The sequence below is a fragment of the Talpa europaea genome (genome assembly GCF_964194135.1).
Source record: "Talpa europaea genome assembly, chromosome: 1".
NCBI classification, from domain to species: Eukaryota; Metazoa; Chordata; class Mammalia; order Eulipotyphla; family Talpidae; genus Talpa; species Talpa europaea.
This window is the reverse complement of record NC_140073.1, coordinates 107,480,208-107,497,382: the sequence shown is the minus strand read 5'-3', so window position 1 is coordinate 107,497,382 and position 17,175 is coordinate 107,480,208. Positions and strand designations below refer to the sequence as shown.

The window sequence follows — 17,175 nt, the reverse complement described above, 5'->3', positions numbered from 1 at the left end:
AGTAGAACTACTGACTGGCACAGATTTAATAAAATATTCAACAACCTGAAAATTTCAATTATATGGTTGATTTCAGGAAAACAGAAAAATAAGAAATCCTTACATTATAGATGATATTAGCCAGCCAAGTTCTCCAATACAGGAATTTGACATATGTCAAAATAGAAAGTGCTACATAATCCTTTACATCTTTTATGAGTCCTAAACCTAAAGCCACAAACATTACATACACTATCTGGAGACTTTCTTCATTTTTTATCTTTTCTACTTAGACTTACAAGTTTTAAATAAACAGGCATAAGAAGTACACTGAGAAAATTTCTTGGATTATTTTCTTAAATTTAGAAATGAAGAATGTATCAAGATCATGCTACTTCAAAGAATCCATTTAGGCATAACTTTTGAAGTTACATTAATGGGTCATTTTCTCGATGCTTTGAACTAATGTTCAAAGCCATCAGCAAGAAGTACCCTAATAATTAATGATAGTGATTTAAACAACCACTTTTTATGTCATAAATTAGTTTAAGGAAGCATCACATTCACTGCTTTATAATCTATGTTTTTACAAATGATTCCAAGGTAGAACAGGAGGTACTGAAAACATAATTTTGCTAGATCACCTCTTTTTATATTTCCACATAGAGTTCACCGCACCCACATACAGGATTGTAATTTGGACATGTCTTCTGAATTCATAACATTATTTTCTACTTCTTGGAAAGTTAAACTGGCTGAGTCAAACTTGAAAGGGCTGTTGACATTATCCACAGAAGCTATAATTTAAGAGCTTTATGTAACATACAAAGCTATGGGAGAAATGAATTTCTATGGGGAAATATCTATTAAATGAGTAGAAGGTAGGATGATTATGACTCCTAAATTCATGAATACTTGGGGCATAACATCACTAAATATATTATAAAAGAGAAAAAATCACCTGCCTCCTTCTGGCTAGGTAAATCACATAATTTTTCTTTTATATCTCATTTACCAATACTGAAAAAGGCATTAAAATTGGTATTTCTGAAATGTCTTGGCTAAAGATCTCACTTTGAAGACTTGACGGTCCACCTACCTCATCATTTCGATACTCTCAAGCATTATTTTATAATGTCAAAGAGAATCTATGTGATAAAGAACATTTGTTTTAAATCTATATGATTGGAATTTCTAGATTATTTTTCTTTCCTGGATAAAAGTGTTAGACAACAATTCAACTAATATCTTCTGAGTCCTGGCTATGCAAAGCATCATGCCCACACTCCCCTCAAATATTAAAGCTGGCAGATTGTCTCAAATTGGTTTCAAAACTGTAGATAGTTGTATAAGTCTACCTCTAAGTACACTTAGGGATCAACCAAATGCTAACTGATTTTCAGGGGATTCCTTTTCTACTAATTGAGTGACTATCTGCGGCATATAGCAAGGGGGAAGGGATCAAAAATAGGGAAGGGAACCGGTGGCGCAGCGGTTGAACTCTGGGTTGCGAAGCTGCCCGCAGCCTCTGCAGCGCCAGTTCGATCCCCGGCTGCTCCCCGGCCACCGGAGGAGGGTCCCACATGGCGCGCAGACCTCTCCTGCCCCCCGCTGCTCCCCTCAGCAGTGTACTTCGGTCCTTCTGCCCGCTGTGCTCCCTGCTCTGGCTCTGGTGAATTCTCTCACCCTCCTGTGCTTCTGACTGTACCCAGTGCATGTATAAACAAAAAACAAACAAACAAACAAATAAATAAAATAAAAACATTCCTCTATAAAAAAAAAACGTAAAAATAGGGGAGGGAAGAGCATAAGGGATTATGGTGATGATTCACGGGAGATGTTGTGATGGGAGATAAAAGGGGACAAAACACAAGTGGAGAAAACAACTATTGTACAAAAATAAACAATATAAGAAAAAAAATAAAACAGCACCCAACTAGCATCTGACACATGTAGCCCACTGGGACTATGTGTCTATTTCAAAATATTATAGGGACCAGAGTCTTATTTATTTATTTATTTGTTGAGATTTATTTTATTTATTTATGCATATAAGAGCTGGGGTATAGGCCAGAGGTGAGGGAGTAAGAGGATTCACCAGAGACAGAATAGGGAGCAGGACGGGCAGAGAGACTGAAATACACTGCTGAGGGGAGCAGCAGGTGAGACAGGAGAGGTCTGCTGCACTATGTGGGTCAGGTCCCTCGCTGGGCATTGAACTCATGCTGCAGTGGTTGCCGATAGCTTCATAGTGCTGAGACTTAACCGCTTGCACCAACAGGGAGGCCCAGGAACCAGAGTTTTAAAAATAAAGTGCTGAATATACTTCAAACCTTGACTAATTGCCTTTATAAATTCAATTTTATAGCATGAAATTTCTGCTTATATTACCATAACAGATTATTATTTAAAGGCTTCTTCAATCTATCTTCAGAGATAATAAATGCCTCAAAGGAACGGAGCTGGGCCAAACAAAATACAAAAATCAGAATAAACATTCTAAAACCCATATCTACAATGAGTTTGTATTATTGCCAAGTTAATTTTGTACAATTATATGAATTTCTTATTATAAAGTGAATTTTAATTATATATTGAGTGTTTTTTTTTTTTGTAGGAGTCACAATAAAGTTAATACCATGTCAAAATTTCCCTTGGGATTTTATCTTTTGAAATATGCTAGAATCATTTTATTTTACTTTTTTCCTTTTAAATTATTCAAAATAACAACAGTTTGGAAGGTTTATCAAAGTGAACCAAAATTTCCTCAGATACTCTTTATATATACATGCATAGAAAATGGTTCTTACATATAATTTGCAATTCATATACACTTTTCACTGTAAAAATACTCAGATAAGGTATATTCTGCCAACAAAAACTATTACTGACTAATCTCATCAGGATGTACAACTCCCATTAAAAGTCTCACTTTCACCAATTTAACCTACAAAGAAACACTGTTTTGAAGCAGTCATATACCATCTGCTCCCAGCACCAGCTAGCATAACAGAAGAACTAGCGATCTTGGGGATTTCTTAATTCTGTACCTTAAAGATGAAGGAAAACTCTTACCTCTAGGAAGGCATCAGCTGAATCATGAAGACAAAGGACTAGAGTCCCCGCTCGGGCCATATTGTTGACATATGAAAAGGTGATCAAGAAAATAGATACAACGTGATGCAGGAACATAACTCCAAAGTCCTTGGGGAAGGAAAAAACAGCCACGTCAGGGCTTAGCAGTCATTCTAATTCAGTCCCAAATCTATATCTGCTGAGGCATACCATGGGCTAAAACTGGGGATACTGAAAATGAGTAAGAAATCATTCTTACCCTCTAGGAATTCACCATGTAGTGGGAGAGACACACAGGTGACCAGTCACTGGAGAATGTAATAAACACCAGGACTGAGGCCAGATCATAAAGGGTATTTTGTATTAAGCCAAGGAAGTTGAAGCTATGGGAGAAGCTTTGGTTTGTACTTTAGGAAAATCTTTGGGCAGCAAAGCAGTTCCAACTGGGCCATGTCAAGGTCTATTAGTGGTTAAGGATCCTGAAAGTATAGGTTCTGCTTTTGACCAGAGTGTGGCATCCTTGTGGGGGACAACAGGTTAAGGGCAGAGGAAAAGGGCAATGTAAAGCCTCAGATCTGAGGCAAAAGGCCTTATAAGCTACCTGGTGAGGATTAAGATGGTGACTCTATTATGTTATCACATAGATTTCTTGAAATCTGCATCTCAGTGTCTAGCATCCTTTCCAGAATATGTCCATGGGAATATATTCTAAAACAAAGAAACCTAAATATTGGTTTTTCTTATGGATTCTATATAGATAAGCTCTGGACTGGTCATCCTCACTTTGGTCAACTTCAAGAGATCTACTACTTAGTCAATGTGAAAAGAACATTTTTTCCTGATACCATTTTAACTCTTTATTATCTGGAAATGGTTTGTTGTGACATGAAGTTCTCTTACTTAGAAATATAGTTCCCCTTTTGTTGGAGGGGAACTTCCTACCCTACATTAATAAATTCTGATCAGCGTTATACAGATTATGTACAGATCCAACATGATCATTTTTTTCTTTACATCTTATTTTCTCTGATGCTTTTGTAGTATCTAGGACTTTTCTAAATCATTAAAGTTGGACAATATCAAGATGCCCAAGGCATACAATAAAAATTGTTCCGATAATGTTTTCCACTGAAAGATAAAAGCTCTTCTCTCCTGGCTGTTAACACAAATTTTAGGTTCCATCACCTGGAGTATCGTGTTCAGCCAGACAATAGCTACTTCAAGACATGGATCAATTAAAATGGAGCTAACCTATCAAATGATATTCTTAGCTTTTTCCTAAAAATAATTAAATGAAAACATGCAGTGTTTATTTCAAGAGTTCAGTGAGTTTATATTCACCTTAGTGCACAAATTTTAAAAGTCAAACTACATGAGTACTTAACAGAAAAATATTTTGCACATTTCCCCTTGTTCAGAGTTAAATAACTGCTCTTGATTCCCACTAAAAGAGAACGAGAGCTTTCCTCTATTTACTCTTTGAATGAATAAATATAAATTAATTAAAACACTTATGGAGTAACACCATCTTAAAATTATATTTCCTAATTCTTATCTGATATAAATATCAATAAACAACACAAAGCCCTTAGTGATATAGTAAGTCTCCCCTAAAAACAAGAGCCTTGTTTTTCAGACAGTTTGCTTTGTGAAGATGACTTTTTGCATATAAATCCCCTGCTCCTAGAAAACATTTATTATTAAAGGACTCAGAGTTAGGCCTATGGCAGAAGACTAATTTTCATTATACAGTCATATCTATGTGAATATGAAAAAAGCATGAATAATGGATTGTGTCTTTTACATTCCTGATTCAGAAAGCATTATACACAAAGAAATATCTTTAATACAAGTCATGCAATCATTATTTTATGTGTTACTCACATCCCTCGCCATGACACATTTCTTTGTGTAGGCACTAAATCTTGCACTTACTCAAACTTTTTCAGCAAATTGTCCATTTGGATCATTGCAAGGTGGGAAATGCCCATCCTCATGTTTGTCTCTGCAGGGAGAGACTAATGTGTGTGTAGACTCAGACACAGCTGCAGAAACCTTAGCCTTTATGGTAAGTACATTTTCCAACATTTTTTGTAGTGGCAACTAGGTAGAAGATCATGATTTCTTGTTGGGCTTTAGATTGAAGGCTGAGCCCAAAGCCCTTATTCAAAGCAGACTGGCCTGGTTACCTGTCATTCCATCCCGTCCCTTGTCATCCCACCATCAAGCTTCTGGACATATTCAGCCCCTGTCTGGTGTTTACCCCCAGCTATCTGATTCCAGTGGCTTCTCTTTATATTAATTATCAGAGATGGAAAAAAAAAATCAGATTGGTCTTGACTCAAACTCAATTACATTAAGTCTGAAATGAAGAATTCGAGGAAGAGTCAGCCATTTTAAAACCAAAAACTGGTAATGCGGAGCTGTTTCTTTCCTTATTACATTTCTAAATGGTATTTAGAGAAATCAGAACAGTCTCTTACTCTATTCTGTATAGTCACCTTATCAGAAGCTCGTGGGTGTAGGTAAAATACAACTACTTAGGTTTCATTCCCAACTGTTAGAATGAGAATCGGCATCTTTAATTCAGTTCTTTAGGCAATTTTATATATTATAAACTATTAGCACCAAAGACCAAATAGAGCAATCTCTTATTAAGATATAAGTCTGAGATTCTATATGGTGGGGTTCCCTTTGCAATGATGAGACTGCAGAGTCTTCAAAATAATACTCTTTCTTCAGGAAGCATCAGAAATTAATTTTGATGGTCATGTTTTTATGAAAACAAAATTATCTAATTTCTATTTAAAAAAACACAAACCACAAACAATGAGAAACTTACTATCTAAATTTCCATTTGCTGGATAAAGTATCAATAATATTTTTTTTGTGGTTCCATTATATAGATGGAATGTTGACTTCCACTTTATTTATTTATTTTTAAACAATATTTGCTTCCCCCCACCCCCTCAGATTGAGTCCCCATTGAATTTCCTTCCCCAAGGCACCCGTGCATCATCACCACAGTCCCCTGTGCTCCTCCCTCTCTCCCTCCCTCTGATTCCTCTCCCTCCTCCTCCCCTGCAGTATGTCTCTGGTTTATAATTGTCTGTTTTTGCTTTGTTGTGTTTTGTACTGTTACTATTTTTTTTACACTGATGTCTTATTTGGTTCCCCTATAATTCCTGTTATAAGCGAAACTATCCAATATTTTTCTTTTTCCTTCTGGCTTATTTCACTGAGCATAATTTCTTCTAGCTCTATCCACGTTGCTGTGAATGGCATGAGTTTATCTTTTTTGATTGCTGAATAATATTCCATTGTGTATATATACCACATCTTCTTGATCTAGCCATCTATTTTTGGGCATTTGGGTTGTTTCCAGGTTTTACCTATCATAAAAACTAGCAACAACAAATGTTGGCAAGGATATGGGGAAAAAGGAACTCTCCTACATTGCTGGTGGGAGTGCAAACTGCTCCAACCACTATGGAAAGCTGTCTGGAGGTTCCTCAGCCTACTAAAAATAGAGCTGCCATATAACCCGGCAATTCCACTACTAGGGATCTACATAAAGGACACAAAAACATTGATTCCAAAGAACACCTGCACCCCTATGTTTATTGCAGCACTATTTACAATAGGTAAAGTATCAATAATTTTATGCAGGTTCATTTGGGAGCAATATTTGCAACAAATGAAAAAAAAACACACAGGTGAATCTTCTTAAAAAAAAAGAGTAAGAATGGTGAAGACTGAGATACCTCTGAAGTCCAAGGCATAGAAAAGGCTATTATTTCGATGCACAGGACATATAAACACTTTCTTGAATTTAACTGAATGACAAAGTTAACAAATAAGATCAATAAACACACAAACTAGCTCCTATGAATAGAAATCAGGTAATAAGCATCAGGTTATCCACTGAATAGATTTTCAAACTCTTTAGTTCAGAAGGACAGCAGCATACTTTGAAGTTGATCTGACTTTATAGCAACTGGAACAATAATAGAAATCTCTCATTTCTATTTGTTTCATTTTTTAATAGCTCTTTTTTTAAAGTTTCCATTTATTTACTTTTTGCTGTGTATCAGTCACTTCATAAACCAAATTAGTTTAAAATAGTTTTCTTATAGGAACCTTAAGGAACATAGAAGTTTGTGTGTCTTTTCATAGAGTAACACGTTTTTTAAATAACAATAAAAATATCAAAGTCTTCTTATCTCTTCATTTGAGATTTTGCAACTTGGGACACAACTCAGAATGTCATGGAGCAGCATGACTGTTCTGGTGTAATGTGGCAACACATGGGGGAAATGGCCTCTCCACTCCCTTGCCTCTCCAGCAGGAACACACAGACGGAGAAGAGAAGACAAAACTCACATATGCCAAGAATATTAACAGTTAAATTAATTTCTCAATGAAGGAATAGGAGAATTAATAGATTGTCAACTTTTGGTGATGGCTAAAGTCCTGATTAACAGCATGAACATGCATTTTTAAACCTCTTAAAAAGCAAAGAAACAGAATATAACACTGCCCAGGTCTTGAGAGAATGGCTGAAATGAAAGTACATTTGTTACAGGGCAGGAAGAGGGGCACCCCAGACCCTGCAAAACTGCCTACTCTAAATAGGTTCTGCCATCCACTGCATCAACACAAAACATATGAGATTTTAATGGGAAGGAGTTTTAATACAATTAGTAAACAATACAGGAAAGGCAAAGAATCTAGTTTCTAAATCAAGCAAGCACCCAAAGTTACCCGTCCCCTTGTGGGTAAAAGCCCATCTAAGCAGGATTGGCCCAGAGCAAGACCCCAAATCCTGTCACAAGTCTAAAGCATCTTCCAGATGGGACCCACAGAAAAGGATCAGAAACAACCAGACAAGTATGGAAGGAAAAGAGCAAAATCAAAATCAAGATAAAAGTTGCCATTGTCACCTCTCCACGGGTCTCTCACCCACATTTGCTTCAACCAGTCCAGGACCAAGATGCAAGCGCAGTTTCTTGACATGTCTTTCTGCTCCATGTGCCTCCTCCAGGTGTCCTTCCGGCTCTCCATCCTGCTTCCTCCCTTCCTCAGTCTCCTCTGCAGCTTCTTCTCTCCCTGCTTAGCTTCACTCTCCTTTTTGGGTGGGGCAGGGAACCTGGACCCTCCCCCTTTCCTGGGGACCACTCTGTTACATATCCAAGGTGACTTACTCAAATGAGTTGATACTGCTTTGCCCCATATTAGGTAACTTGAGGAAAATTTTATCTTTCTCTCACCAGCACATGTCATAAAAATGTTCACATAATATATGTATATGTCAGCCCTTGGGTATCTGCAATCTTTGACAATTTTATTCCATGATTGTGTTTTTAACTGGTCTGGAATTTTGGCTAACTATAAAGAAAATTGGTAAGACATACCATTTAAAAAAAGGTATTTCAAAAAGCAAAGATCTTAATATCTATAACCAGAATTCACATTAATTGTCATGTATAGGCTATGTACTCTAGGGTAATATAGATGGGAAAAATGTGGAAAGGGATGAAAAAAGTATGACTTATTTGGGAAATGTTTGCTTAATCACAAAGTGGAGCAGTTCCTAGCAGGAAAGATTCAATTATCTGTGGAACCAAGCTTAGCCGAGGTTTTGCCATTTTGTATATCCTCCCTTGATATGTAAGTCCTTGTACAGCCGCATTCTGGAGATAGTTTCAACAGTCACAACCCTCACTCCACTTAGTGACGAAAAAGCAGACCACCCCAGCTGCCAATGAGGGCAGTCCTATCCATAAATGGGACAGCATCTCTAACCGTCCAATCAGTTTGAAACTGTAACCACACGTATCAAAATGCCTTTGTAGAAGCCAATGACTAATTGCCAGCTTGTTTCAAAATTCTCACCTGCTTGTGACCCTATTTAAGACCCCTGCTTCCTCTGTTCGGGGCTCTCAATATCTGCCACTAAGTTGGTAGGTGCCGTGAGCCCGGACTCGAGTCTGTAATAAACTCCCTTTTATATTTGCATCAGCTGTCTTTGGATGCTTGGAGGCTATGCTCGCCGAGTCTGCTGATCTTGGGCACAACATTATCCATTATCTAAAATTCAGTGCATTAATAAAACCTCTTTCACATTAAATCTGGAGTCAAGTTCAATTCAACACTTTTTTTCTAATAGACTAAGTTCTCCACCTCCCACACCTCACCCCTGGACTAAATGTATGTAGATTTAGGTTCTTGAGGGAATAACTGCCACAAACAAACCTCATCCTAAAACAGTAAAAAAAAAAAAATTGAAAAGGAGGTGCACCACAAGACCAGAAACCTGGCTCACAAGGAGGTGGGGGTAGAAGAGATTAGCATAGCCATTGACAAAGCTATGGAAACCAAGATCCTCAGGTGCAGTATAGTATCCTTAGGCCCTGATGCCTAGAATACAAAGCACAACATCCAAGCAGGTATTCCAGGGCGCATCCTAAGGCAAAGGTATGGAGATTGAGCCCATTGTAAAATCTCCAGTCCCTTTCAAATTCTACATAGTTATCCAAAATTAGCAACCAACTGAGGGCTCACAAAAAATAAGCCCCTCCCAAACAGAAGAAGACAATCAGTGCAGTCTCTGCACAGGCTCGGGGGCAGCACTCCCACTGCCCACCTGTGACTATGCAGATGCCTCTTCACCAACTCTCTCCCTCTGCAGGGCAGCAGCTTCCTGCCTACCCGTGACCTGTCAAGGTGGCCCGCCTGCAACCATGCTGGCCTCTCTTAGCAACCATGTCCCTTCTGGGGCAGCTCTTCCTGCCCGCTTGTGTCTATGCAAGTGTACTTTACTTTTCTGACCCTTTTCCTAATAAACCTGTTCCTTAAATTTAACTCATGTCTGTTTCATGGAGAAAATCACCTGAGAAACTCGCTGGGTGCCGCTAAAAGGGGAGCTCGGTGAAACCTTTCCCAGAGTGAACCCAAGGACCCCGCACTCCAAACCCACAGACTCCAAAAATGACAACACTATTATCAAAATATTTTGATGAATACTAATGTGATTTAAATATTCCACTGGTCATTCTCAAGTCTCAGTCGCCTTACTGGTCACCAAACATGGACATTCAGGTTACTCTAGTTTGTAGCAGAGAAAAGCAAACTATGGCTCCCCAGGCTAAATCTGACCCTCCATTTGTTTGTAAAGAAAGGCTTATTGAAAGCCAAAAAGAAAAAGAAAAATATCGGATGGTCTCACTCATAGCAGGAATCTAGAAAACTTAAATAAGAGACCAGGAAATTGAATAACTATAAGAAAGTGAAAATCAAAATCAACAAAAAACTATGAACCAGAGACACTTTTTGGGGGGTGGGGGGCGGGAGGGGAGGGATTGGGGTCAGAATGGGGGGGGTTGCAATTGTATGGGGAATATAAAAATAAAATTTATTATTTAAAAAAATATTAAAAAATAAAAAAAAATTAAAAAAAGGCTTATTGCAACAATAACACATTATTTTGTTTAGTACTGTCTTTGGTGATGTTCTTGCTATAGTACTAGGCTAAGTTGTAACAAAGAATATAAGGCCTGCAAGTTTAAAATATTTGGCATCTGGTCTCTTGCAGCAATGTTTGATGACCCTTGCCTTAGAGTCGCCATCAAAAAACGTACTATAGGCAATTTAGTTGACACCTCCTGAGATGTAGCACTGAGCAGTGTTATGGCTGACATTTGGGCATTTTCTTCAGATAACGCATGCATGAGCGATTTACTCTACATAGCCATTCTGAAATAACCCACTAAATATAAATCTCAAAATTCAGATAAACTATAAAGAGTTTTGGAAAGTGTCTCTAACAAAATCCTCACAATAAATTATAGCTATAACTTCAGGGCAATCTGAAGAACAAGGAGTTTCGTTACCAGCTTTTAAAACAAGAGCTGTCTATGGGGGTGCAGTATTTATTTTCCCTACTCCTTGATGTGCCATTACTTTATAGTTTCTGGGAAACCACGTAAATGAAATGAAAAATTGTTATATAATTTCTATAAAATCTTTCTCCTGTGTAAAACTTATGGTACTGTAACAGGGTGGTCCCCAGGAAAGGGGGAGGTTCCAGGTTCCCTGCCCCACCCAAATGGAGGGTGGAGCTGAGCAGGGAGACAAGAAGCTGCAGAGGAGACTGAGGAAGGAAGGAAGCAGGATGGAGATCCAGAAGGAGACCTGGAGGAGGCACATGGGGCCAAGAGACACGTGAAGAAACTGAGCTTGCCTTTTGGTCATGGACTGGGTGACACAGATGTGGGTGAGAGACCCGAGGGGAAGTGACAATGGTGGCCTTTATCTTGATTTTGATTTTGCTCTTTTTACCTTCCGGGCTTGTCTGGTTGTTTCTGACCCTTTTCTGTGGGTCCCCACTAGAAGATGCTTTAGACCTGTGGCAGGCTTTGGGGCCTTGCTCTGGGCCAATCCCATTTGGATGGAGTTTTACCCACGAAGGGACGGGTAACTTTGAATGCTTGATTTAGAAGCTATATTCTTTGCCTTTCCTGTATTGTTTCCTATTGCATTAAAGTTCCTTCCCATTAAAGTCTCATATGTTTTGTGTTGATGCGGCGAATGGCCAAACCCATTTAGAATAGGCAGGTTTGTGGGGTTTGGGCTGCCCTCTCCCTGCCCTGTAACAGTACCACCTCAAGATCCAGAACTCATAGCTTCATCTACCATGAATTATTGAATCTTTAATCTTCAATTAATTGTATTAAATAGAAAAGGATGCAATAAAATTTTATTTACACAACAGAAAAGAATAAGATAGTGCCATTGATTCCTTTCCAGTGTCCCCAGCCAGAGCACAGGACTTAATATGCAAGTCTGTGGAGTCTTTCACGCTTCTCTTTCCTCTCCCCATCAAAAATACACTCTCTGAATGTACTCTGTCTTCAAATGATATGGACATTTTTCTTAATTATATATACATGCATTTTTATCTCATTGAACTTTGGGTCTTCCATAATTCTCATCATCACAAGTCTTGCCAAATTACAAGTATCCAAGTTGGAGGCCTTCATTTATACCTTTCTGGGCTCTGTTTAAATTACTCTTCGTCCAATCACACTAATTTGTATAGCTTTTAATGCTAGAAGAGTCAATTATAAGACATTTAAATACCTGCAACAGAAGGATCTTCAGTGATGCACAGGTTAACAGACTTTCATTTGTTTGTGTGCGTGTGTGTATGTGTGTGTGTGTGTGTGTGTGTGTGTGTGTGTGTAGCAATATCCTTAAAGACAAAAGCAATGGCAAAACTTAAAGAGGAAACCCATTCAGTTTGAAAATGTCCACAATGATCAGTAGGGGGCAGACTATGCTCAACTAAAATTGGAAATATCCCAGAATATCCCAGGGTTCAAAAGACATTGGCTTCATATTTACTGTAAAGCCCATCAGACTCAAAATAAAAACAGGCCATCAAGGACTCAATTTTGTATTTAGAATGAAGACAGAAAAAGTCTCCCAACAGGATGCTGCTGGTAAGTTTAACTCCTCTTCCTGAACTCCCCACCTGCATCCACAAACAGCCAGAATTCTACCTACAGAATTCACTCCAGGTTTTTTCTTGTCCTCAGGCAGACCTCAGGGGTGCAGTTTTTTTTTTTTTTTCTGCTTCGAGCACTGGTATTTTTCCTTCTTTTCTCCATGCCCCACCCTACTTTTGCCTTCCTGGTAAACTCTTCTTTTCCAAACTGCTTACTAATTTTCAAGCTCCACAGGTTCTAACTCTGTGGGTTATTCTTAACAATAATTCCACAACTCAGCACTATCTGAACTCCGTTTTATAAAGAAACCGAGGCACAGAGCGGTTGCATAACTTTTCGAAAGTCACACAGTAAGGGCTGTCGTGAGTTAGATCTGAATCCCATTTCTGCTGGCTCCAGAGTTCAGGCCTCTAACCACCATGGCAGGCCGCTTCTCAAAAACAAATGCCTGAGGAAAGACAACAATGAGGAAGGAAGCAGAAGAGAGAGGACACATGTGAAAACACATGTAAGTGAGAAAGTAACAATTAGAACATGGTCTTCTTCTAAAAAGATAGGCAGAGAAGGGGAATAAAGAGCAAAAGCAGGAGGATGCCCCTTCTTAAGAGGCCAAAGGGAGGCTATGAAATTGGATTGTTTATATTTATGGTGATAGAAATGAGAGAATTCACAGAACCAGGGAGATAGCTGGAGCTATAATAAGCCAGACTGGGTGTTTTCTCAAGACTCCTTGCCTGACTTGAAAGAAAATCCCCAGAGGAAGCTGAATGACTAAATCCTCCAAGCTGAATGACACTAAATCCAAGTGTCAGTGGCACCTCAGGTGGGGCCCCAGGGGCCCGAGACATGAGAAATAAGAGCCCTTGACCAGCAGGCTATGTGGGTCCTGGGTGTGGGTCTCTGTCATACAGCAATTCTGTGGCCCTCTGCATCACACAAAGGGTCAACTCAGTGGCCAGCATCTGACTGCAAGGTATTGGAAGCTGCAGAGCCTCTGCCTTGGCAAGAACTTGGGAGTCTGACTGTCAGAGTAAGTCACTAGTTAAGGAAACCTTTGAATAAAATCCCATAAAATTGCCCTATAAAATATTTTCCAGACAATACCATTCTGTTGTTCTCCCACAGACTCACACAGTACTGGGTTGAAATGCTCTAATCACAGGTGGTAGCTTATTAAAATGAGCTGTCTTTTCTTCTCCTACATTCTGAAGATGTAGTGAGAAAAAAACAGGATGGAGGCTAAGGTTGGGAATCTGGCTCAGCAGAAACCTATGCTGAATATTGTTACTCTGGGCATAGAAGACACAAAAAAGAGCAACTCCGCAGATCCCCAAAAGGGGCTAAGTGCCTCCCTGACTGTGTCTCCATGAGAGATAGCTCACCATTCTTGCCCCTTTGGGGTGATCAGGTGTCCTCTAGTGTGATTTTGGGTTTTATAAGCAAAGAAAGGACACACTGACACCACCTGAGGCAGGTACCGCCAGGGAATCACATTTTTAGGGAAGACTTAGAAAGAATCTAGGCCAGCAGTTCTCAAACAGTTTGGGCTCAGGACCTTTTTATATTCTTTAAAATTATTGAGGACATCAAAAAGTGTTTGCTTATGTGGGTTATATTTATCAGTATTTACATTATACATTCAACTCAGAAATTTTTAATGTAAATGTAATTTTAATGTAAATGTAAATTTTTAATGTAAGTAAATGTAAAATACATTTATTTATTTTAAATAAAGTCCCTTTCATGGTCATAATCAAGCATTAATGAAAAATACCTAGATTTTGCAAAAATTTAAGATGGTTAGAAGAAGTGTATTATTTTACATTATTGCAAATCTTTTGGCTTTTCAGCTTAAGAGACCTGGAACCTCATAACTGCCTATCAGCTTATTGCCATGTTATTTTGGTTGAAGTATGTTTTAAAAAATCCATTAACACAATAAGAAAAGGGAGAAGTATCTTAATAATCTTTTCATAGTGATGGATATTCTTCTGTGAAGATGCCACACCAAAACTTGGCAAGTGGGATATTGTGAAAGTTTAGATGCAACGTGGAATCTAAAACCATAGCAATAACCTTTTGGTATTCTCTTACATTAAATTCTCTGTCTATTTTTATTTTTTAATAAAATTTTCACTTACCTATGATTTGTATCACTTACCTATGATAGTTCACTGAGTTAATGAGACACTTGGTTATACAATAATTTTTAAATTATATTTATTAATATTGCTACCATTACCAATCTTATCAGAAAAGACTTTTAAGTATTAAGATGCTATCAGGCATGCTCTCGCTGACAGCCACAAGGTTTCCAAAAATCTAATTTTTGCTTGAAAGTTTGAGTTTTATCAGTGACGACAATATCAATTGCTAACCTCACTGTGCATTTTCAAGAAAATATCCACCAAATACACAAGTTGGAATAATCATTCTTTCAAGCAAAAATGAGGTTCTATAAAGGAAGAGAGAAGTAGCCAGTTTAGCTTGCAATGCAAAAGAAGTGAATTGCACAAGATTTTTCTTGAGACCCTGCTGTACATTGCTTTGGAGCAAACGTTCTTTATGCCTACTTCTCATTTCATCACACAAAATATTTTTATATGTATACTCCAGAATAGAGATTTAATAAAATTAGCATTTTTACTGTTCTATCAAAGTATTCTCAAATGACACGGAAACTTCTTTTTCTTCCTGTAAGCATGTAGCACTGATGAATACAATGACTACTAGTACAGTTTAGTGCATTACTGGCAATTTTATCCACCCTTACCTCTGCATACTCAGTGCAGATTTCAACACAGTGAGAATGGCGAATGACATATCAATGTTATTACCAAAACAGCTTTGACATTGCAGACTGCCTGAAAAGGCCTTGCGGATTTCAAGGAGTCTGCAGACCATACTTGAAGAATTGTTGATACAGACAAATTATTTCCAAGAATTGTTCTAGGGAAAGATAATTACCATATTAATAACATTATCTTCACCAGTCAGGATAAATTCGATTAAGTGACAATAACAAAGCCCTTAAAATTTCAGTGATTTAAACAATAGCCTATTTCTTACCCTCTGCATGATACCAATTGGGGCGAGAAAGAACTCTGCTCACCACAGTTACTCAGGGGCCCAGGCTGATAGAGCAGGCTCCATCTCCAATGTTACAATCACTGTGCTACAGGGTCAAAGAGATTTGGGGCTGGTTCTTACAACAGCAGTTCAATACTGAAGCCCCAAAGTTAGTGAAGTCAATTTTGCTCACAGCTTATTGGTCACCTTCCCTCCTGCCCCTCTCTTCACCCTAAGCCACAGAGGACATGGCTGAGAATTACCTATGCCTGGAAGGAGAACTAACAATATCTGGTGAACTGCATTAATGACTACGGTAATAGCTAACAGTTGTGGGGCATTTAATATGTGCCAGGCATTGTTAAAGAGTGTTTATTATTTATGTTCATAACACTCCCATGAGCTAGGTTATGTGAACCCCACTCTTTGAATCAGGAGACCATGGAACAGAGGCAAAGTCACTTGCTCAAGGCTGCACCAAATTAGGTATGGGCATGGGCAGGTAGATTAACTCCAGAGCCCACCCCTTTAGCCGCTAGGCCATGTTGCTCCTAATATTTCCCCCAGTTAGAAAAAAAAAATGTGAAAATAATCTTCTCCATAATGATAAATTTAAAGTGTTCTTGTTTACTACAAGGTATCTCTTCTCCTTTAAAATGTTCTTTCCTTTTATGAATTGATGGTGATAAATGGTACTTTTAAAATTTTCTTACTAGGGGGGCCTCCCTGGTGGTGCAGGGGGTTGAGACGCAAACTGTGAAGCTATCTGTGGCCTCTGCAGCCTGAGTTCGATCCCCTGGCTGGCCAGGGAGCTACCCACATGGCACAGCGGACCTCTCCTGTCTCGCCTGCTGCCCCCCTCAGCAGTGTATTTCAATCAATCTGCCTGCTCTATTCCCACTCTGTCTCTGTAGGAAAGAGTAAGAAAAAAAGAGTAAGAAGCTGATTTTACTAGCCGGGCTCTGGAACTCAGCCACAGATAATTTCCTCGCCCTTCACACTAATGGTCTGTACCCCAGCTCTTGTATGCATAAATAAATAAATCTCTTAAAAATTTTTTCTTACTAGGAAAAGTAAAAAAAGATTAACAACCTTTAGTTCCTCTTCCTAATTATTCTTGTTATTTTTTATTGGCCCCAAAACAAAAACTTGTGACCACTCATTTTGGAGTTTGTCTACTTGTTCGTTTTAGGACTACACTTTGATTCGACCAGATTTTGGTGATCACGTGCTAGGTACTATTCTATTTTGTCAAGCATTGTAATACATGATCCATGGACATTATTTCACTTAATTCTATGCCATACTGCTTCCTTATAAGAGGAGGAAAGCATGGGTTTTCTTTTGCCTTAAAATTAATGGAAGAGGGAAAGATCTGGAGCATGTCAGGTTCCCAAAGGCAGCTGAAGTGCTCAGTGCAAGGGGCACCAGTTATTTGCTGCAAAAGTTACCAGACAGCAAACACAAATCAATAAGTTTCTTGCCAAAGTTCATCGTCATATCTCAATATGAGGAATCTTTTACGAGATATAGTATTCTACCA

General features: G+C 38.5%; 1 protein-coding gene across 2 annotated transcripts in view; it reads right to left on the bottom strand.

Annotated features, from left to right (window-relative positions):
- Positions 1 to 17,175, bottom strand: part of CERS6 (ceramide synthase 6) — a 258,769-nt gene that overhangs the window by 43,495 nt on the left and 198,099 nt on the right. For both annotated transcript variants that reach the window (XM_084251563.1, XM_084251564.1), the window contains exon 7: positions 3,055 to 3,183. In XM_084251563.1, coding sequence (XP_084107689.1) covers positions 3,055 to 3,183 — 129 coding nt within the window. The remainder of the gene's footprint in view (positions 1 to 3,054; positions 3,184 to 17,175) is intronic.